The following is a 24,126-nucleotide window of genomic DNA, read 5'->3' on the forward strand; positions in this document are numbered from 1 at the left end:
TCTCTTCTCTTCTAATTCTATTCTAAATGCTTACTTACTTGAGTTGTTCAAAAGCATGTTTCTCTCTCCTTTAATCCACGAAAACTGTCCTGGATCAACTCATCGGGCTTCAGCTTTGAATGCGGCACAATTAGGACCAATTCCAGCAAGCAATTAGGAACTGCCATTTCTTAACCACATTTGGCTAAACTGCAAAGATGGCAGATCAGAACTTACTAAAGATGGAGCAAATATAGATTTCCCTAAAGTGCAGTAATTCAAGGGGGAGCGTTCAGATTGTGGTTATCGCCCTGACCCAGGGATATAATATAATAATATATATATAAAATCAGAGTAAAAAGGTAAAGAGAAAGTGTAAATCAGATCTGTAAACGAGTCTTCTGAGGACTGTAAAGATCACCTGAACTCACTTGGATAATTAATACAACCCACCAATAAAAGATTCTCATGAATTCCTGCCTTACATCCTCAACTGCACATCTATACAGGTAGTCCTTGACTTACGACCACAATGGAGCCCAACATTTCCTTTGCAACAGTTGCTAAGTGAATTTTGCCCCGTTTTACGACCTTTCTTGCCACAGCTATTAAGCAGATCACTGCAGTTGTCAAGTTAGTAACACGGTTGTTAAGTGAATCTGGCTTCCCCATTGACTTTGCTCATCAGAGGTTCGCAAAAAGTGATCACATGATCCCGGGACATTTCAACCGTCGTAAATATGAGCCAGTTGCCAAGAATCCGAATTTTGATCATGTGACCATGGGGACACTGCAATGGTTGTAAGTGTGAAAAATGGTCGTAAGTCACTTTTTTCAATGTCGTTATAACTTTGAACAGACAGTAATGAACAGTTGTAAGTGGAAGACGATCTGTACTGAACATGTCTTCCCCATGCAACCAGTTTCTATCTAAAATCTGGACTGATTAAATTGATTATAGTCCTCCTGGGTTAATTTTTACAGACTTCCTCAAATGAAAAGGCTGGAAACTCTTTACCATTTCAGACAAATGGTTGTCCAACCTCTTCTTAAAAACTTCCAACGTTGGAGCATTTACAACTTCCGGAGGCAACTAGTTCCACTGATTAATTGTTCTCCTTAGTTCTAGGTTGCTTCTCTCCTTGATTAGTTTCCACCTATTGCTTCTTGTCCTGCCCTCAGGTGCTGTGGAGAATAGCTTGACCCTCAAATCTTCTTTGAGGCAGCCCCTGAGATATTGGAAGACTGCTATCATGTCTCCCCTAGTCCTTCTTTTCATCAAACCAGACATACCCAATTTCTGCAACCGTCCTTCGTATGTTTTAGCCTCCAGTCCCCTAATCCTCTTTGTTGCTCTTCTCTGCACTCTTTCTAGAGTCTCCACATCTTTTTTTTTACATCATGGCGACCAAAACTAGATGCAGTATTCCAAGTGTGGTCTTACCAACGCATTATAAAGTTCCATTAACACTTCACATAATCTTGATTCTATCCCTCTGTTAATGCAACCTAGGATTGGATTGGCTTTTTGGGCTGCTGCCGCACACTGCTGACTTATATTTAAGGGATTGTCTACTAGGATTCCTATACAGAGTTGGAAGGGGCCTTGGAGGTTTTCTAGTCCAACCCCTTGCTTAGGCAGGAAATCCTATGCCAAGAGCCTTGATAGTACAGTGGTCTACGCACCCTGTTATTAACACAGCTGCCTGCAATTACTGCTGGTTCGAATCTCTCCAAGGCTCAAGGTTGACTCAGCCTTCCATCCTTTCTAAGGTAGGTAAAATGAGGACCCAGTTTGTGGGGGCAATAAGCTGACTTTGTATAAAAGATACAAAAGGATGAAGGCTATTGCTTAACGCATTGTAAGCCGCCCTGAGTCTCCGGAGAAGGGCGGCATATAAATCAAATTTAAAAAAAAATAAAAAAATTCAGAATAAGTCAATCCCCTCTTCTTTGTGGCAACCCCTGCGAAGACTGCTATCTCGTCCTTCTTTTCATCAAACTAGATGCTCCCTCTTCGACTCTAGCCGTCAAACGTTTGTCCAGATGTCGTGGTTTTGTGGTCCTTCTGAAATGCCCACTCGGACGCGCGCAAGGTAAGCCAACCTGGCCACAACACGAGGGAACAACTGCCGAGGTTTCAAAAAATGAAAGGCAGGGTGCTTATCTAAGCAATAACCACCCCTCACAGCCCTGCCTTGCAGCAGAAGAGGAAGGCAAGACAGCCAAAAAAAAGACATCAGAAAAGCCGATTCCAATTTGACCCAATCCATTAGTCCGTAAATATCAAGGCCTGAAACCGCCATGCCGCTCGTTTTCCTTTCTGCGGTAAGCATATTTGTGAATTTTTTTTTCCTTCGGTAATCTTTTAACCTTTCCCATGCCATATCAGCTGTCTTCTCCGTCCATTAGTGCTAATGGCCCTGCTCTCACATAAGCTGTTAGGACTCATTACGGAGTTATCAGGTAACAAGAGAAAACAGATGCCTGCTGTTTTGCCTATGGTTTTTTTTTAAAGTGACTTGTCCCACTTTGTGGCTTAAAGGACTCCAAAAAAAAAAAAAAAAGAACAGAAAAAGTATCCGTGTTACTGTGGGTGAGGATGTCCGGGTGTTTAAATTTGTGTCTGGCGTGTCAAAAAGTACATTCTTTAGGGGGTGGTTGGTGGGGAGGGAGAAGCTGTGAAAATCCTGAATATCAGCCTGATTGTTCGTTAGAATCATAGGGCTGGAAGCAGTGGTGAAATCTAAAATTTGTTAGTACCGGTTCTGTGGGTGTGGCTTGTTGGGGGGGGGAGATAAAATGTGACTAGGTGGGCGTGGCCAACTCTTTTTTTTTTTTTAACTTTTAAATCCATTTTTTCTACAATTTTTTTTTTTAATTTCTAAAAAAATGCTTTTAAAAGGCTCTGACAATTAGGCAACTCAGCTGGGATCGTCAGAGGCTTTTAAAAGCATTTTTTCTACAACCTCTTCGGCCGAAGAGGTTGTAGAAAAAATGCTTTCAAAAGTAAAAAAAAAAAAAAAAAACGCCTCTGATGATCGTGCAGGTCAGCTGGGATCGTCAGAGGCTTTTAAAAGCATTTTTTCTACAACCTCTTCGGCCGAAGAGGTTGTAGAAAAAATGCTTTCAAAAGTAAAAAAAAAAAAAAAAACGCCTCTGATGATCGTGCAGCTCAGCTGGGATCGTCAGAGGCTTTTAAAAGCATTTTGAAAGCACACCAAAGTTTCAGAATGCCCAAAACGTCCTTCCTGCCCTCAATTTGTTTGCTGTAGGACTTGGGGAAGGGGACACGCTAAATATTAATTAACTACCATACAATGTGCCTCCTTAATATCTGCAGCAGAAAACCCACTCGATCCTCACGGTGTATTTCACTGGATGAATATTTTAAACGATCTCTATTTAAGCAGAAATACACATCCAGAAATGGAAAGGCCACCTTTTAAAATGTAAGAATGAGAATGAGAATGTGCTGGAATTCATGAAATTAAGGAAACGCATGTATTTTGTTTTGCATTAAAGTTGACAAAACAAATTGTGTAACAGGGCTCCGTACTCTCCCCCCCCACACACACTCCAGAAACACACAAACTGATCCATATTTGTCTTGACCAATACAAAACCTGTGATTTTTTTTCCACACATTGAACAGAAGATTGGTTGGCATCCATAGTCATCATTATGGGATACACATTTTCCCCCCACTTTTCAAACTGTTGCTTGTTTATTCTAAGGAAATGGCACATTCTCTGCCTTTTTCTGTGGGTTGTTTTGAAGAGGCTGGTCAAACCCCACCAATTGAAAACTTCAACTTTTCAATTCCTTTCTTGCAAACCACCATGTCTTCTCCCAGAAAGTGAGAAACTGATGGGGAGTTATAATAAGCACGGCTTCAGAAACCCAGAAAGGGATGCATTTTGCAGTTAAATGACAATGTTTTCCGCCTTTAACTGAATTTACAGATATAAATTTAGAACGCAGGAGCTGGAAGGGACTGTCACCTAATCTAACCCTTTAGTCCGTTCAAAAATCCAGCGAAAGACGGCCTACAGAAGGCCAACACTATTTATTATTTATTTATTTATTGGTTCGATTTATATGCCGCCCTTCTCCGGAGACTCAGGGCGGCTTACAATGCGTTAAGCAATAGCCTTCATACTTTTGTATATACCTGCTTAGTAGGGCTTTTGGGCCCCCCCAAGCGGTGTTCTTTTTTTATACAAAGTCAGTTTATTGCCCCCACAATCCGGGTCCTCATTTTACCTACCTCGGAAGGATGGAAGGCTGAGTCAACCTTGAGCCTGGTGAGATTTGAACTCGCAGTAATTGCAGGTAGCTGGTGCTACTTAGCAGCGCTTTAGTCTGCTGCGCCACCAAGGCTCTACACTAGAACAGAATTCTTGAATTATGGATCTGTGTGTCACATTTTCCTACCAGACTGTAGAGGGAAGAGGAAACGGCTTTGAAGAAGAAGAAAAAGCTACTACCAAGGCAATGGTGAGAGCCTATTGGGTGTAGTGGTTAAAGAATCAGTCTAGAACAGGGGTAAGGGCCGCGGGATGGATCCGGCCGGTGGGGTGCTTAAATCCGGCCCACAGGGCTCACCTGGAAATATCAAAGGACCTGTCTGCGGTGCCTCTGTTGGCCAAAACGGGCTGAATGAGGGCCCCCCGCAGCTGGTTTTTGGCCTTCACAGCCTCCTGCGGCACTCTGCCGGCCAAAACAGGACGAGTCCGAGGGGCCCGTTTTTGGATGGCAGAGTGCTGGATGCCGAAAACAGGGTACGCGGGGGCCTCCGGAGGCCTACACACAATCCGTTTTTGGCCGGCAGAGTGCTGCTGGAGGCCATGGAAGTTGAACATAAGGAATGGGGGGGCTGCATGTGCCCCCGTTCCCCATTCTGGCCGGTAAAGTACTGCAGGAGGTCGTTCAGGCCAAAAACGGGCAGAGGGGGCCCCACACAACCCCCCCTGCACCCCATTTGGGCCAGCAGGGTGCTGCAGGAGGCGTCCGTCCCATCTCCCCCCCTCCCCGGCAGTCCGCGGAAGAAAACTACAATGCTGATCTGACCCTCGAAGAAATCCAGTTTGACACCCCTGGCCTATAAACTGGGAGATTGTGAATTCTAGTCCTTTGAATACAGGCAGTCCATGACTTACAACCATTCATTTAGTGACGAATCAATGTCAACCCTGAAGAGAACCTGGCCGGGGCCATCTTTGAGGCTTCAGGGTTGCCACTAGATGGGAGGGGGAGGGAAATAGGTAAGCGGGGTTTTGCAGTCAAAACAAAAGGTTTTCTTGTGGGAACCAAGGTCATTCCAACAGGTGGCTGGGAGAGGAGGAGCGAAGTAACCAAGCAACTGGCCAGCACCACGATTGGACCATGTGACTGATGACTTGGGCAAAAGGGGGAAGACTTTCTCTTTTAATTAGGTGAAAACTGTGGGAAATTTCAGAGTCGGTTCTCATCAGTTGTGCCAATATGATGTACCCAGTAAATTTGTGCTTTGAGGAATCTACCTGCCTCGGAGTTGTGCTTTCTATGAGCGCATTACTTGGAATGCTGACATTAAACAGACTCTGAAATTGAAGTTATAATAGCACTGAAAAAGTGACATGACCATTTTCACACTTATGACCATTGCATCATGGTCACGTGATCCAAATTCAGATGCTTGGCAACTGACTCGTATTTATGACCGTTGCAGTGTCCCTGGGATCCTGGGATCACACCTTCTGTCAAGCAAAGTCAATGGGAAAGCCAGATTTACTTATCAGCCGTGTTACTAACTTAACAACTGCAGTGGTTCACTTAACAACTGTGGCAAGAAAAAGGTGATAAAATGGGGCAAAATTCACTTCACAACTGCCTTACTTAGTAAGATACATTTTGGGCTCCAAAATGTATCTTACATTTGTGGTCGTAAGTCAAGGAGTACCTGCATTGGAGCTAGGATTTTAAAAGCCATTGGCCACGTCTTCTATCTGGGTAGGTGGCCTGCAGCTGATGCCCACAAAGGTACCACTTTTTACTCTTTAATCTTACCCAGATGTTTTCCATAGGATTTCCATATTCAGAGACATGATTTTTTTTTTATAAAAAAAAAGGCATATGTCCTCATGCTGTGAAAATATATATTTCTTCATTCACATTTATATTTATGTCAAAATGGTGGCCCACCAGATGTTGTTTCAGCCTTGATCATTCCTGACCACCGGCTCTGTGGGTGCTGGGCTCCTATCGTGCCTGTGGGTTTTCTGGATAACCATTTTGGGAGTGAATGTTGGATTAGGTAGAACGTTCCTGTTCCTGTTTTATAAAAAGCACGGCTACATTTAAAGTTCCTACCCATTTTTTTTTCAGGTGAAAATGTCTTTTTAATGTCGGTTTGTCAAGATTAACTGTTAAGGTTTGTATTTTATTGTTACAAAACCTGCCATTTTCTTATTTTGCCCTGTATCTCTTTTGAGGAAAGGGGGGATGGGATGGGATGGGATGGGATGGGATGGGATGGGATGGGATGGGATGGAATAGAATAGAATAGAATAGAATAGAATAGAATAGAATAGAATAGAATAGAATAGAATAGAATAGAATAGAATAGAATAGAAAATATGGAATGGAATGGAATGGAATGGAATAGAAATAGAATAGAATAGAATAGAATAGAATAGAATAGAATAGAATAGAATAGAATAGAATAGAATAGAAAATATGGAATGGAATGGAATGGAATAGAATAGAAATAGAATAGAATAGAATAGAATAGAATAGAATAGAATAGAATAGAATAGAATAGAATAGAATAGAATAGAATAGAATAGAATAGAATAGAAAATATGGAATGGAATGGAATGGAATGGAATGGAATGGAATAGAATAGAATAGAATAGAATAGAAAATATGGAATGGAATGGAATGGAATGGAATGGAATGGAATGGAATGGAATGGAATAGAATAGAATAGAATAGAATAGAATAGAATAGAATAGAATAGAATAGAATAGAATAGAATAGAAAATATGGAATGGAATGGAAGGGAAGGGAAGGGAAGGGAAGGGAATGGATTGGAATAGAATAGGAATAAGAATAAGAATAAGAATAAGAATAAGAATAAGAATAAGAATAAGAATAAGAATAGAATAGAATAGGATGGAGGGAGGGAGGGAGGGAGGGAGGGATGGGATGGGATGGGATGGGATGGGATAGAGTAGAGTAGAGTAGAGTAGAGTAGAGTAGAATAGAATAGAATAGAATAGAATAGAATAGAATAGAATAGAATAGGAGGGAGGGAGGGAGGGAGGGAGGGGAGGGGATGGGATGGGAAGGGATGGGATGGGATGGGATGGAATGGAATGGAATGGAATGGAATGGAATAGAATAGAATAGAATAGAATAGAATAGAATAGAATAGAATAGAATAGAATAGAATAGAATAGAATAGGAGGGAGGGAGGGAGGGAGGGAGGGGAGGGGAGGGGATGGGAAGGGATGGGATGGGATGGGATGGGATGGAATGGAATGGAATGGAATGGAATGGAATGGAATGGAATAGAATAGAATAGAATAGAATAGAATAGAATAGAATAGAATAGAATAGAATAGAATAGAATAGGAGGGAGGGAGGGAGGGAGGGAGGGATGGGATGGGATGGGATAGAATAAAGTAGAATAGAATAGAATAGGATGGAGGGAGGGAGGGAGGGAGGGGATGGGATGGGATAGAATAGAATAGAATAGAACAGAACAGAACAGAATAGAATAGAATTAGAATCTTTATTTGGAATGGATTGGAATAGAATAGGAATAAGAATAAGAATAAGAATAAGAATAAGAATAGAATAGAATAGAATAGAATAGAATAGAATAGAATAGAATAGAATAGAATAGAATAGAATAGAATAGGATGGAGGGAGGGAGGGAGGGAATGGGATGGGATGGGATGGGATGGGATGGGATGGGATGGGATGGGATAGAACAGAACAGAACAGAATAGAATAGAATAGAATAGAATAGGAGGGAGGGAGGGAGGGAGGGAGGGAGGGATGGGATGGGATGGGATAGAGTAGAATAGAATAGAATAGAATAGAATAGAATAGAATAGAATAGAGTAGAATAGAATAGAATAGAATAGAATAGAATAGAATAGAATAGAATAGAATAGAATAGAATAGAATAGGATGGAGGGAGGGAGGGAGGGAGGGAGGGAGGGAGGGATGGGATGGGATGGGATGGGATGGAATAGAATAGAATAGAATAGAATAGAATAGAATAGAATAGAATAGAATAGAATAGAATAGAATAGAATAGAATAGAATAGAATAGGAGGGAGGGAGGGAGGGAGGGAGGGAGGGATGGGATGGGATGGGATGGAATAGAATGGAATGGAATGGAATGGAATGGAATGGAATGGAATAGAATAGAATAGAATAGAATAGAATAGAATAGAATAGAATAGAATAGAATAGAATAGAATAGAATAGAATAGAATAGAATAGGAGGGAGGGAGGGAGGGAGGGAGGGATGGGATGGGATGGGATGGGATGGGATGGGATGGGATGAATGGAATAGAATGGAATGGAATGGAATGGAATGGAATGGAATGGAATAGAATAGAATAGAATAGAATAGAATAGAATAGAATAGAATAGAATAGAATAGAATAGAATAGAATAGAATAGGAGGGAGGGAGGGAGGGAGGGAGGGATGGGATGGGATGGGATGGGATGGGATGGGATGGGATGGGATGGAATAGAATGGAATGGAATGGAATGGAATGGAATGGAATGGAATAGAATAGAATAGAATAGAATAGAATAGAATAGAATAGAATAGAATAGAATAGAATAGAATAGAATAGAATAGAATAGAATAGGAGGGAGGGAGGGAGGGAGGGAGGGATGGGATGGGATGGGATGGGATGGGATGGGATGGGATGAATGGAATAGAATGGAATGGAATGGAATGGAATGGAATAGAATAGAATAGAATAGAATAGAATAGAATAGAATAGAATAGAATAGAATAGAATAGAATAGAATAGAATAGAATAACAGAGTTGGAAGCAGGGGTGAAATCCAGCAGGTTCTGACAGAGAACCAATAGTAGAAATTTTGAGTAGTTTGGAGAACCGGCAAATACCACCTCTGGCTGGCCCCAGAGTGGGGTGGGAATGGAGATTTTGCAATATCCTTCCCCTGGAGTTGGATGGGAATGGGGATTTTGCAGTATCCTTCCCCTGCCACGCCCACCAAGCCACACCACAACATGCCCACCAAGCCACGCATACCAAGCCATACCACACCCACCAAGCCACGCCCACAGAACTAGTATTTTAAAAATTTGAATTCCACCACTGGTTGGAAGGGATCTTGGAGGTCTTCTAGTCCAACCCCTGCTTGGGAGGTTAGACTAGAAGTTATACGACTGAAGTTATATGACTGAAATAAATGCTCTTGGCTATACAGGTAGTCCTCGACTTAAAAACAATTCATTTAGTGACCGGCCCTGAAAAAAAGAGACTTAGGACCTTTTTTTCACAGTTGCAACCTTTCCAGCAACACTCACGGTCACGTGATCAAAATTGAGACGCTTGGCAACTGGTTCCTATTTATGACGGTTGCAGCGTCCCAGAGTCACGTGATCTCCTTTTGCGACCTTCTGACAAGCAAAGTCAATGGGGGAAGCCAGATTCCACTTAACAGCCGGGTTACTCACTTATCAACTGCGGTGACTCACTTAACAACCGTGGCGAGGAAGGTCGTAAAAATGGAGCAAAACTTAGCAAATGTCTCACTTAACAACAAATTTTGGGTCCCATTGTGGTCGTAAGTCGAGGTCTACCTGTACAACAACCCTGAAATGGAAGTCAGAATGAAAGCTACTTTTAAATTTTAAAAAGTAGAATAAAAAACTAGTTGTAAATTTTTTAAAAAGTACATCGTCATGTCGGCCACGGAAATGGCTACTGAGAGACTCACTTTGGCTGCGCTGATGACCGTGGCTGTGTAGGACTGAATGTTATCGCCACAAGCTCCGCCCCGGGACTGATGGCAACGAATCAGCTGCAAGAAGGAAGCGTTTCCATTAGATTAGGTCAAGACAACCAATCAACAGCAGGCCCCCTTGAGAAGATTCTCCTCCCATCCCTCCTCCTTCAACCCCGTTACAAGCAGTCCTCGACCTACAACAGTTCTTTTAGCAACCATTCAAAGTTACAACAGCCACTGGAAACGAAAGTGACTCACGATCGTTTTTTCTCACTTGCGACCATCGTAGCATCCCTATGATCACGTGACCCAAATTCAGAATCAGGGCAACTGGCAGGTACGTGGGACGGTTGAGGTGACTCAGGGTCACGTGATCACGTTTTGCGCCCTTCCGGCAAGCAAAGCCAACGGGGAAGTCGGATTCACTGAAGAACTGTGTCCCTGACCTAACAGCTGCGGTGATTCACTTAACAGCTGTGGTAAGGGCGGTTGTAAAATGGGGCCTAATTCACTTAATAACTGTCTTGCTTAGCAATTTGCTGCACAATTGTGGTGGTAAGACTTAGATGATAGCAAGACCAGCTACTCCAGGGTACCTTCAACCCTGCCTCTACAATTAACTTCTTAACAAAATACTTACTTTTATATCACCCTCTCTTTCATTCTCTCTCTTCTCTCATTTTCTCTCATTCTCTTTCATTTTCTCTCTTTCATTCTCTCATTCTCTTTCAATCTCTCTCTTTCTCTCTTTCATCCTTTCTCATTCTCTCTCATTCTCTTTCAATCTCTCTCTCATTTTCTCTTTCATTCTCTCTCTTTCATTCTTTCATTCTTTCATTCGCTTTCATTCTCTTTCATTCTCTCTCTTTCTCTCTCTTTCATTCTCTTTCATTCTCTCTCTCTCTCTTTTTTTCTTTCATCCTTTCTCTTTCATTCTCTCTCTTTCATTCTCTTTCATTCTTTCTCTCTCTTTCATTCTTTCTCTCTCTCTCATTCTCTCTCTCTCTTTCTCTTTCTCTCCCTCTGTGTGCGTGTGTGTGTTTGTGTAAGAAAGTCCTGTTTATTGCTGCATTCTATCCTCCAGCCAGATTGTCCTGGGAGAGGTAGGAGACCGTGCCAGCAAATGAGCCCATACAAGCAAACAGAGGCAGGAAAGCAACTGGAATAAATATTTCTCTCTCTCTTTTATCAGTCCAAGCAGCTATTAATAGTTTTGTAGAGTTGTGATTCATGAATTTCTCAAAGCTACTTCTGGGAAGTCTTTCCTTCCCATTAGGGGGATTCCGTCCAAGTTTTCAGAGGCCCCTGAAACGCTGGGACTTCAGATTACAACGCCCTGATGGACTGCGAGGAAAGTAAACTACAGCACTCATAATAAAAACATCAAGAGGATTATTTGGAAGTCAACCATCCTTACACATGTTCTTTTTTTTCCCCCACATCCATGTGTGAGAGAGAGAGACAGACAGACAAAGAGAAAGAAAAGGAAAGAGCCCGATTTAAATCAGTACAGAATTAAAACGGATTCCTTACCTTGTTTTCCGCATAGGCCAGCCACCGACTTCCTAGAGCTATGGGGTTCATATTTGGCCCTGGACAAGGATAGCAACCTGAGAACAAAATATGCAAAAAGTGGCATTATTGGAATGGAGATAAGTAAGTATTTCTTCTCCACACAGAAATCTTGCCTGGAATAAAAGAGCCCACATGCCTCATTGTCTTATTTACCACAAGCGACTTTTTTCCTAGCCCAGGTTGAGTTTGACCCTACTCAAGGAACTAGTAAGAAGACCACGTCCCAACCAATCCAGGCAGGGCAAGCGACTGTGTATAAACAGAGAGGAAACCCCACTCTCTTCTAGCACTGATGATGTTACCTAGGCAGGTAATGAAATGCCTGCAAAAAAACAACCAAACTCAAGAGAACATGAAAGACATCACATGTGGCCCTTTCCCAATTGGGAATAATGGGAAGAGGTGTTATGTTGTCCCCCTTATTTCTTTTAACTTGTGAAACCATCTACAGCTGTATTAGAATTGGGAAGCCTAGAATGAATGTTAACCAGTTAATTAATGTGGTCTGCTGTGCTTTTGGCCTAACATAATACTCTGCAGATATACCAGTTTATGCTTACCCGCTATAGGTAAATTAAGCCACTGTGTTTTAAATTACAGTTTAAAAAATTCTGGATAGCTGAAGTATTCTGAAGCTAGCGTTGGGAAATACTGTATTTTTCAGACTACAAGGCACACCAGAGTATACGACGCACCAAGATTTCAAGAGGTAAACAAGGAAAAAAACGTTTTTGCCCTCCCCAGCCTCCAGGAGCACTCTGCAGGCCTCACAAGCCCACTGTGTGTCCCGTTTTCAGGAAAAATGGGCCCATTTTTGCTAAAAACAGGCCCGTTTTTGGCCTCCCAAACCCCCCATGCGTCCCATTTTTGTCCTCCCCAGCCCCCAGGAGCACTCTGCAGGCCTCCCAAATGCTCTGCGCATCCCGCTTTTGTGAAAAACTGGCCTGTTTTGGGCAAAAATGGGATGCGCTGGGCGAGGTTTCGGGAGGCCAAAAATGGCTTTATTCGGTGTATAAGACACACCAACATTTTCACCCTCTTTTAGGGGGGAAAAAGTGTGTCTTATACTCTGAAAAGTACGGTAGTTAGCAATAAATATTATTCGTGAATGAATGAATGAATGAATGAATGAATGAATGAATGAATGAATGAATGAAAATTTATATGGCTACTCTCAGTGACTCCAGGCACTTATAACCCAGTATATAAAATAAATGGTCCCCTGGCCACAGCAAAGAAACAAGCCATTTGATGGGCTCCATCCCACTCTGAGATCGCCAGGCTCTTTGGCAAAACCAGGATCTTGTCAAAATGGGAATTAATCTTTTCTTTCCGTAGGAATGATGTTCTACAAGGAGGGAGCTCCCACAGAGAAGGGCCTTCTTCTTGGTCCCACTAGATGGACCTCCCTTAATTAATTAATTCTCTTCAACAAGATACACTTGGGGGAAGGGGTGGTAATGACCGTCCCTGGGAGATAACCGTCATTCCATAACTCCTTCCTTTGTCTGGTATGGAATGAATGATCAGAGGTGCTTTTTGGAGCACCTATCTTCCATCTTCCAAGACTTCAGAAGTTGGGGGGAGTCTTGGCCGACCTCTCAATAAATTTCATTTTATTACCCAAACCAAAAAAACATAGTTGATTCACCTTCTCATAATTAATGTCTCGTCTTTGGCTGGTGGATCATAAATGGAAAACCCACTGCTTTTATATGATTAATAATCGCAAGCTTTTTGATCAGGACTTATCTCGGCAGCCGTTCAATACTATGTCCTGGTCAAAATATCCTCAGTCACGTGACATAAATGAATGACGTTCAGGAACAAGTGCAGATATTTCTGGTTGCTCGTTCCAAAAATGCTTTTTCCACAAGGCAACTGGATTTTTTTTTTGGCTTGCTTTGAAAATCTTTCACTTCTCATCCAAGAAGCATCTTCGGTTCTAATTGTCTTGCTTAGCAGTTAGAACTGAAGAAACTTCTTGGAGGAGAAGCGAAACGTTTTCAAGGGAGAAAACCAAGAAAATCCAGTTGCCTGGTGGAAAAAGCACCTTTGGGACAATCATGACCTAGATGATTGAGAATCTCCATTGACCTTTCTGGTTCCTCCTTAACTTCTTTGGGGTTCACCGAGGGGAACTGGCCACAACTGGAGGCACATTTTTTTCACTCAATGGAGAAACCCTGAGTTGCACCAAGCCAGACTCCGTTATTAAAAACCCAGACATTCTGTATGGAAGAAACACCAGCAGTTTATTGCTTTTTAAACTTTTATTTATGTGAAATGCGTCCGCTTGCCTTTCTCGCCGGTCACATCAAAAACTTTGAACAAAAGACAAAATTTCAAAATGCCTGCTGCTAACAAAAACGTTTTAATAGCTAAAAGGAAAAAAAAAAAAAAAAGAGAGATTCCTAAACTAAAGAGTAAGGGGACCAAGTAAGGAACTTGGAAACTTCAAAGTGGGTTACTGATACGTTCGGACTGAACTGGCTCCCACCCGAAGGTTTTTATGGAGTGTTGGAAAGCTAAAAATAAAGAGCCCCGAGGAAGTGGGTTTTGATGTCTGGGTGAGATAACTGGAAAGGCCGTGTCTTGTGTAACTACTACTTGTTTCACTTGCAGGTTGAGAGGGCAGAACTAGCAAAGGAAGTTGAAGCAGTGCACCAATAAATATACAGTATATTCTGTAGGTGGAATAAACCAACTCCAGAGATGAAATTCAATTTTTTTTACTACCGGTTCTGTGGGCGTGGCTTGATGGGCATGGTGTGGCTTGGTGGGCGTGGCAGGGGAAGGATACTGCAAAATTTCCATTTCCACCCCACTCTAAGGGAAGGATATTGTAAAATCCCCATTCCCACCCCACTCTGGGACCAGCAAGAGGTGGCATTTGCTGGTTCTCCGAACTACTCAAAATTACCGCTACCGGTTCTCCAGAACCTGTCAAAACCTGCTGGATTTCAACCCGGCCCCACTCCATTCATTACATTTATTATCAAAACACCATCATTACTTTCTATAAAAATATTGTGTTCGAGAGCAACCATCCCAGTTAGGAGGGATCAAACAGGGAATTAGTCTGGATTCCATACATAGACACAAGAGGGCAAGGGAGTTTCCTGTGAAACAGGCAGAGAACAACAAAGTAGCTAGTTTGGATCAGCTTATTTGTGCCTGACATATGATGATGGAGGAGGAGGAGGAGGAGGGGAAGGGGAAGGAGGAGATGGAAAGATGGAAAAGGAGATAAGAGGAAGAGGGGGAAGACAATGACTGTAGGGTCCTGGGTGTTTTCTCTATTTAGTGGTTTTCTTGCAGATGTTTCATTACCAAACTAGGTAACATCATCAGTGCTAGAAGGAGTGGGGTTGGAAGGAGGAGGAGGAGGAGGAAGAACAGCCTTCACGTACTGAAGTCTCCCTTGTCCATGAACTTCAATCCCCCAGTCTATAAGCGTCAACCCTTCTGATTGCTCTTCCTAGTCTAAATCAAATAACTGGACATTTGGCCTGCTTAATTGTTTTATTTCCCCCCCCACTGGACATACATCCTGCTGCAGCATAAAACGTTCATACGTGTTTATTTAAAATGGGGAGAGGAGAAAATACTCAGTGGCTGCTAAAATTCTGAAGTTAGAATTCTCTACTTTTGGACAAGCCTATATATCATTGTATTGAGTCTATGTGAGCTGAATGTAGCATGTGGCCCATCTTCGTGACATACAACGTAAGTCAATACATACAAGGCTAACTTACATCCCTTCGTTTTTATGTGGCTCTTAAAAAGTAGGCCATCCATCATTCCTCTTACCTTCTTCCACTTAGATTGGTTTTGGGTTTCTTATGCAGTTCTTTTTTGCCCTTTTAATGAAAATGCCTATTTTCCTTAAAGTTACCTCTCACGTTCGGGTTTAGTGCTAATGCAACATTTTACCTGATTTCTTAATCTAATTTTGTAATCTGGCAGTAACAAAAAAGAAAGATTTATAGACTCTGCCACATCCTCCCAAGGCTGAAATTGTCTTCCTTTTTTGTCTTTTTTAACTGCAATGGATAATTGCAGTTACAATGGTGCTCTTGGCAACCGTGTTATCCAACCACTTTTTGCAAATCTCTCTCTTTTTTTTTTTTGCAAATCTATGGATCCAAAACCCTGTTTTTTTTGCAAAATCTACATCTAATTGTGGCCATGAAATGCTTTAGGGAGTGAATCATAGATAGCAATAAAAACGCTGGAGCATTTTAGACCATTACAGTATTCCAATCAATGCCAAGGAAAAGTAATTAACACGTTTTATAGCCGGGCATTTGCAAAGATGAATAGAGTTGATAGCCAGGCAGCTTCAGCAGCTTTTTAAAAAGGACTTCCAAATTTGTGTCCCTGGATTGCATCGCCCAGCTATTCCGGCCAGTAATCATGGATGAGAGGAACTCCAAGTTTAGCTCGTGCAATCTAATGATCCAGCAATTCCAAAATTCGGGGGAAATGCATCTCTGATTAATCATTTGTTTTGAAAACTGGGAGAAGCTTTTATGCGAGGAGGTGAAGAAGTAAAAGTTGCTAGATGCCACATCAGTGGTAGGTTCCTCCCGGTTCGGCCCGGTTCTGCCGAACCGGTAGCGGTGACGATATGACGTCACCGAACCGGTTCTGCCCCCCCGCCCCCCACGTTATTCTTACCTTTTATTTGGCCCCACCCCCAATCTATTGCTGCCTCCTGAGTCCCAGCTGATGGGCTATAAGGAAAAACTGTTTAAACTCTTGCCGGGGGGCTTCAAAGGGCCGCCCTACAGCTGATCAGTGGTAAAAGGCAGTTTGGTGGTAGACCGGTGCCTCCAAAAACAAATGAGTAGACCGGTGCCTGCAAAAATACATGAGTAGACCGGTACAGCTCTGCAAGCAGTTAAAAGCCTGGTAGATCAGTACCTCTGCTAAATCCTAAAGAATTGTCACATGACCATCAAGCCACGCCCACAAAATAAGCCACACCCACAGAACTGGTAGTAAAAAAATTTAGAACCCACCCCTGTGCCACATATAGGTAGTCCTCAACGTACGACCACAATTGAGCCCAAATTTTTTGTCGCTAAATGAAAATTTGTTAAGTGACTTATGCCCCTTTTTATAACCTTTCTTGCCACAGCTGTTAAGTGAATCGCTGCAGTTGTTATTAGTGACACGATTGTTAAGTGAAACTTGCTTCCCCATTGGTTTTGCTTGTCAGAAAGTCATAAAAGAGGATCACATGACCCCAAGACATGGCAACCGTCATAAATACGAGCCAGTGGCCAAGCATCCAAATTTTGATCACGTGACTATGGGGATACTGCAATGGTCATCAGTGTGAAAAAGATCATAACTCACTTTTTTCAGTGCCGTTGTAACTTTGATTGTCACTAAACGAACTGTTGTAACTCAAGGACTACCTGTGCAGGTAATCCTCAACTTACAACTATTAGTTTAGTGACCGCTCAAAGTTACAATGGCATTGAAAAAAGTGACTTAGGATCACTTTTCACACTTGCAGCATCCTTTGGTCACATGATCAAAATTCGGGCACTTAGCAACTGACTCGTATTTATGACCGTTGCAATGCCCCAGGGTCCCGCGATCCCCTTTGGTGGCCTTCTGACAAGCAAAGTCAAGGGGGAAGCCAGATTCGTTTAACAACTTTGTGACTCACTTAACAACTGCAGGGATTCACTTAACAGCTGTGGCAAGAAAGGTCGTAAAAAAGGGGCAAAACTCGCTCGATGACTGTCTCGCTTAGCAAATCTGGGGCTCAATTGTGGTCGTACATCGAGGACTACCTGTAACAGCAAGGCTCTTTTTAAAAAAAAAAAAAGTTCCAGAAGCATCTGGCGTCTTGCTGTTGGATAAAGCAGAGGATCAGCAATTTAGATGCTTATTAACGTGTCAAGTTGTCTTCTGCTGAATTGAAGACACTCAGCTCTCCTCCATTCTGCCTATTGCACCGGGCAGCATTTCTACAAGGCCTTGGGAAGTGCTTGGTTTGAAGTGCTTCTAATTTGGACATCACAGCAATTCAATCTGAAATCAATTTCTCAAGCTGGACAAATGCTCCAGACTATCTACTATCAATGGGAATGGAGGGTGAAGGAACGATAGCAGTCTTCCAATATTTGAGGGGCTGCCACAAAGAAGAGGGGGGGTCAACTTATTTTCCAAAGCACCAGGAGGCAGGACCAGAAGAAACGATGGATGGAAACTAATGAAGGAGAAAAGCAACCTGGAATGAAGGAGAAACTGCCTAACAGTGAGGACAATTGACTCACTGGATGGGGAGGAACAGGCTCAGGCTCAACCCTTCCAAGACTGAGTGGCTGTGGTTCCCGGCATCCCGATATAGTCAGTTGACTCCATCACTGACTATTGGGGGCGAGTCTTTGGCCCCCACAGAGAGGGCTCGCAATCTGGGAGTCCTCCTGGATAGGCAGCTGTCCTTGGAGGAACATCTGACGGCTGTAACCAGGGGGACCTTTTATCAGGTTCGCCTGATCTGCCAGTTGCGACCCTTTCTTGATCGGGATTCCCTGTGCACAGTCACTCATGCCCTTGTCACCTCTTGCCTTGACTACTGCAATGCTCTCTACATGGGGCTCCCCTTGAAGAGCACCCGGAGGCTCCAACTGGTCCAGAACGCAGCAGCGCGGGTAGTGACGGGAGCAGCATGGCGCTCCCATGTAACACCGCTCCTGCGTGAGCTGCACTGGCTCCCAGTGGTCTTCCGGGTGCGCTTCAAGGTGTTGGTTATCACCTTTAAAGCGCTCCATGGCATAGGGCCTAGCTATCTCCGAGACCGCCTGCTGCCACCGACGACCTCCCATCGACCCGTGCGCTCCCACAGAGAGGGCCTCCTCGGGGTACCATCAGCCAAACAATGCAGGCTGGTGACCCCCAGGGGGAGGGCCTTCTCTGTGGGGGCTCCCACCCTCTGGAATCAGCTGCCCCCAGAGATAAGGAGAATCCATGACCTCAGTGCCTTCCGCCCTTAAAACCTTCCTTTTCCAACAAGCCGGGCTGGCCTAATTCTTTTTAAGTGTTTTTAATTGTTTTGTTTATTGTTTTAATTAATGGGGCCAAATTTATATATATATTTAAACTGTATTTTAATATTTGTATTTGATGTTTTTATTTGGCTGTTCACCGCCCTGAGTCCTCAGGGAGAAGGGCGGTATACAAATTCAAAAATAAAATAAAATAAAATAAATAAATAGTGGAACAGCTTGCCACCAGAAGTTGTGGATGCTCCATCCCTGGAGGTTTTTAAGAAGAGACTGGACAGCCACTTGTATAGGGTCTCCTGCTTGAGCAGGGGGTTGGACTAGAAGACCTCCAAGGTCCCTTCCAGCTCTATTCAGATTTATTGACTGATTAAAGGAAGACAAAATGAAAAACTGAAAAGAGACCTGGGAAGACAAAGTAATACCTTGTTTCCCCAAAAATAACACATCCCCTGATAATAATAAGCCCAATTGGGCTTTTGAGCGCATGGCAATAAGGCCAAGCGCTTATTTCAGGGTTCCAAAAAATATAAGACAGGGTCTTATTTTCGGGGAAACACGGTAAATGGTCGGTACATTAAAAAAAGTAACCACCAAAGCGGACAACAACATCAGAGACCTGTGCAGTATATAGGTGGTTTGTCTCTCAGGCAACTAAGGAAAAATTTCCTAACGGTGAGAACAATTAACCAGTGGAACGACTTGCCTCCAGAAATTGTGGCTGCTCCAACACCGGAGGTTTTTAAGAAGAGATTGGGCAACCATTTGTCTGGAATAATATAGGGTCTTCTGCTTCAGCAGAGGGCTGGACTAGAAGACCTCCAAGGTCCCTTCCAACTCTGTTATTCTGCTAAGAGGGGTCTACTGGGACTTTTGGCCAGCGCAACAGATGCTGTGTCTTGTAGCGTGTTTCAGATTCCCACCAAAATGACAAATCGCCCAAACTGCTACGGTTTACAGAACCTCAGGCGCCGAACTGCACTCGGCCTACAGAAGTAGCTCGCAAACATACGATGAGATCAAAGTTGTTTTTCTCTTCCCATAAAATTCCTCCCAGGGCTAGATAATCCAACCAAAATGGTCACAGATCAAGACCGACCGAGGTGTGGAATGGGGAAAGAGTAAATAAAAGGATCAGAGGGAACGGTACAGCGCTGTTTATGGGCCCGCAGACTGATAAACAAACTGCGGAGGACTTTTGACTAATATTTTGTTTATTCCTCCAAAACAACACAGACACACGCACCCAAAAAAAAGGGGAAAAAAAGAAGATACATTAAAAGATGTTTATAAAGAGCATAAAAGTAACCAAGTTTTTGCCATTGTGTTTACAGAGTCCCCTTTGAGATGAAAAGCCTGAATGTCATCATTCACCCACCCGGCCCATCGTATCTTCTATTGTTCTGAAGCGTCTTCCTGTTATAAGACCCACCCTTGAACCCCTTCCCAAGGATTCCTAACAAAACCCGGCTGATTCCTGGTGCCGTTTGGCAAGAGATGATGGGAAACGGGTATTTATGCTGCTGCCGACCCTCTTCCGACAAACCTGAGACTCTGCGGCAGCTGCATCACTCGCTGCCTCAAACTTAGAATAGAGTTAGAATAACAAGAGTCGGAAGGGACCTTGGAGGTCTTCTAGTCCAACCCCCTGCTTAGGCAGGAAACCCTACACCACTGCAGACAAATGGCTGTGCAATCTCTTCTTTAAAACTCCCAGTGTTGAAGCGTTCACAACCTCTGGTGGCAAGCTGAGGTCTGTGAATGAGGTCTGTGTTTCGTCAACCTAAAACTCCCTGAGAAGTCAGGGAAATAGAAAGAATTCCTCCTCCGATGACCAATCGATTAGTCACTCCCAATTGGAAAATGGGAAGGTTACTCAGACAATTCCCACGCTCGCCCTCTCCAGAAACCAGTTTTTCGAGGGGAAGGATTTTCCCCCAATTTCCCCCAGAAAAAGAAAGAAAGAAAGAAAGAAAAATGCTGAGAAACAGCTGGACTAGGGCTACCTGATCTGGAATGCAAACATCTGGGCAATCACTAGTGCTGAGCCCACTGTGAACAACATTGTTACAACATTGCCAAAAAGGCATTAAGAGTTGTTAAGCTAATCTTGCTTAGCTTCTTCTCTGGTAATGTTGTACTACTAACTAGAGCATACAAAACATTTGCTAGACCAATTCTTGAATACAGCTCATCTGTCTGGAACCCACACTGCAGATCGGACAGAAATACAATCGAGAGAGTCCAGAGATATTTTACGAGAGGAGTCCTCCATTCCTCTAACCGCAATAAAATACCTTATGCCACCAGACTCCAAATTTTGGGCTTAGACAACCTAGAACTACGCCGACTTCAGTCTGACCTGAGCATAGTACATAAAATTATCTGCCACAATCTCCTTCCTGTCAATGACTACTTCAGTTTCAACCACAACAATACACGAGCAAATAATAGATACAAACTCAAGGTAAACCGCTCCAAACTCGATTGCAGAAAATAAGACTTCAGTAACAGAGTGGTCAATGCCTGGAATGCACTACGGGGGTTTCTTCCCCAAACCCCCAAAAATTTAACCTTAAACTGTCTACTGTTGACCTCATCCCATTCCTGGCGTGCATAAGTGCACCAGCGTGCCTACCGTCCCTGTCCTAATATTCCTTTTTACTTACTCTTTTCATGTACTCAAATTATGTTTATACTTTTTACCTGTAATCTTATATATGCTTGACAAATAAATAAACTTAAATTTAAATGGCCGACAGCTCATTGTGTAAATTATTTAATGTCTTTTAAACTGTTTTCTAAATTTTATATGTTATGTTTTATCTCGGCTGTTCACCGCCCTGAGTCCTGTTGGAGAAGGGCAGTATAAAAATCAATCAAACAAACAAACAAACAAACAAATAAATAAAATGTCTATGGAGATTCTCAAGTCATCCAGGTCACGGTTGTCCCAAAGGAGCTGAAGAAGCTTCTTGGATGAGAAGCAAAACGTCTTCAAAGGAAAACCAGAAAGTCCAGTTGGAAAAAAAAAACTCGTTGTGTCATATAGGCAGTCTTCAATTCACAACAATTGAGACCGTCATTCCTGTTGTTAAGCGAGGCAATTGTTAAGAGAGCCGTGTCCAATTGTACGACCTTCTTGGCCATGTGGTCCACAAAAATCATTGCAGTTGTTAAGCGAACCATGCGTCATTAAGCAAATCTGGCTTCCCCTGCTGACTTTGCTTGTGGAAGGCCAACTGGGAAAGTCACAAATGGTGATAGAAAGATCCCAGGACACTACAACGGTCATAAGTACATGCCGACATGCCAAGATTTTGATCACATCTCTGTGGGGATATCCCAAAGGTGCTTTTTTCCAAGAGGCAACTGAACTTTCTGGTTTTTCTTTGAAGGCGTTTCGCTTCTCCTTCAAGAAGCTTCTTCGGCTCTGGAACGACGGATTGTACAGCATTAGAGACTAAACTGATTTTGAACTTAATATCAGCAGCTAGGCTGCTGGTAGCGCAATATTGGAAGAAGGACTCTTTGCCAACTGTTGAAGAGTGGACACTGAAAGGAACGAATTTAGCAGAAATGGCGAAAATTTCAGCGTATTTGAAGGACTATACACAAGAAAGATACGTAACGGAATGGAGAAGATGGATTGATTATATTCAAAATAAGTATCAGACAAGAAAATATCAAATAGCTTATGAATGAATGTTAAACTTTGGAAGTATTATGTTATCCGTAGTGGAGTTAAGGTTTCAGGGGGGGATTTGGTAGTTTAAGAATAGTTAGGCTAATTTAGTTTATGATTGTTAATTGAAATACCCTGCATTTTGCTCTGGGAAGTCAGGGGGGGGAGGGGGGGATGGGAAGGGGGAAAGGGGGGGTGGGGAGGGAAAAAGGGTGGGGGGAATATTGGGGGGGGAAATGTTTTTTGTAAAACTTTTCAATAAAAAAAAAAAAAGAAGAAGAAGCTTCTTCGGCTCTGGATGAGAAGAGAAACGTCTTCAAAAGAAATACCAGAAAGTCCATCTGCCTCTTGGAAAACAAAATCTCCATAGACACTGTGGGGATGCTGCATCAGATGTAAATGCAAGGACCGGTTGTAAGTCAAGGACTATCTGTATTCATGATTTCTGGAGCCCGGATAGGCTGGCAGGCCTGTATCACACCAGGCAAATTTCCGCTGTTGTAGGAACCCTATTAGACCCAAAGATTTATTTATTTTTTTAAAGGCAACTGGGTTTTTGTTTTTATTTTTTTCTTGAAAATGTTTCACTTCTCATCCAAAGAGCTTCTTCAGTTTTGGATGAGAAGCAGAACATTTTTAGGGGGGGGGGGGAAACCTTTTGGAAAGCATCTTTGGGACAACGATGACCTGGATGATGGAGCATCTCCATAGACATGCTAGAAACAAATGTTGTGTTCAAAGCAACACGCAGACACCCAGCATCCCACTCTCTTGTGACAAAGCCAGTTTGAAACTTCAAAACGAAAACAGGGCAAACGAAGTTGAAAGTGCTCTCCTAACCAAAGGCAGCTGTCCTGGGAAATGACACGACCAGCCAGCCCTGCAAACCCAGCCAAATCTGAGCACTCAAACCCGACCCTGTCTCGGTTCGAGGTCCCCCCCCCCCCTCTTTTGAGCAAGCTGAAGGAGCCTGACTTCCTCGGGAGCTTCCAGATGGAATTTTTTTTTTCATCTTCTACCACTGCCCTGCCCTAATCGTGGAGTTTTAGAAGACGTCCAAAGAGACGAGGTTTTCCATTCATAATTCTCTTTCATTATTCTCATTCTATCCTTTTTTTTTTTTTCCCCTCCCTCAGGAAGGAAAATTATATCGGGCAAGAAGGAAAAAAAAAAATGAAATCGTTGCCCAATGTCCTGTGATCTGTTAAGATTATAAGCCTTCCATCCAATAATAGTGTTTCACGGCAGTTCTCCAGAAAATACTATCTACAGCAGGGGTGTCAAACTCAATTTGCATGTGGGGGGGCAGGGGCGTGGTCAGGGTGGGCGTGGCCAGCTTGACGTCACTCATCAAGGCTCCATTTTTGGCCGTGACGGCCTCCTGCGGCCCTTTGCCAGCGAAAACGGAGCTCAGGGAGGCTGAGCTGGGCTCCGTTTCGCTGGCATAGAGCTGCAGGAGGCCGTCGAGGCTGAAAACGGAGCCCAGGCAGCTCGCGTTCGGCCTCCCTGAGCTCTGTTTTCATTGGCAGAGGGCTGCAGGAGGCCGTCCTAGCCGAAAACCGATTCGGCGGGCCAAGCGTAGCTCTCCTGACCTCCGTTTTTGCTGGCAGAGGCACCGCGGGCCAGTCCTTCACTGTTTTCAGGGAGGGTCCATGGGCCAGATTTAAGCACCCCACAGCACGGACCTAGCCTCCGGTCTTGAGTTTGACACCCCTGATCTACAGGGTCCTCATCCTATGACCGTAACTGCAATCAGAATTGATGTTGCTAATCAATTAGCAAGATGGGTGTTGCAAGATGGGTCAACACCCATCTTGATTAGCAAGATGGGTGTTAAGTGAGTCACGCCCAATGTTAACGACCTTT

General features: G+C 43.2%; 1 protein-coding gene across 8 annotated transcripts in view; it reads right to left on the reverse strand.

Moving 5' to 3' along the window:
* The window catches only part of BCAS3 (BCAS3 microtubule associated cell migration factor), a 702,801-nt gene that overhangs the window by 575,011 nt on the left and 103,664 nt on the right, over positions 1-24,126 (reverse strand). For all 8 annotated transcript variants that reach the window (XM_087890109.1, XM_087890127.1, XM_087890106.1 and 5 more), the window contains exons 10-11: positions 11,506-11,582; positions 9,964-10,047 (exon numbers count right to left, since the gene is read on the reverse strand). In XM_087890109.1, coding sequence (XP_087746235.1) covers positions 9,964-10,047; positions 11,506-11,582 — 161 coding nt within the window. The remainder of the gene's footprint in view (positions 1-9,963; positions 10,048-11,505; positions 11,583-24,126) is intronic.

Source organism: Pantherophis guttatus, chromosome 1 (assembly GCF_059756535.1).
Source record: "Pantherophis guttatus breed Tessera chromosome 1, ASM5975653v1, whole genome shotgun sequence".
NCBI classification, from domain to species: Eukaryota; Metazoa; Chordata; class Lepidosauria; order Squamata; family Colubridae; genus Pantherophis; species Pantherophis guttatus.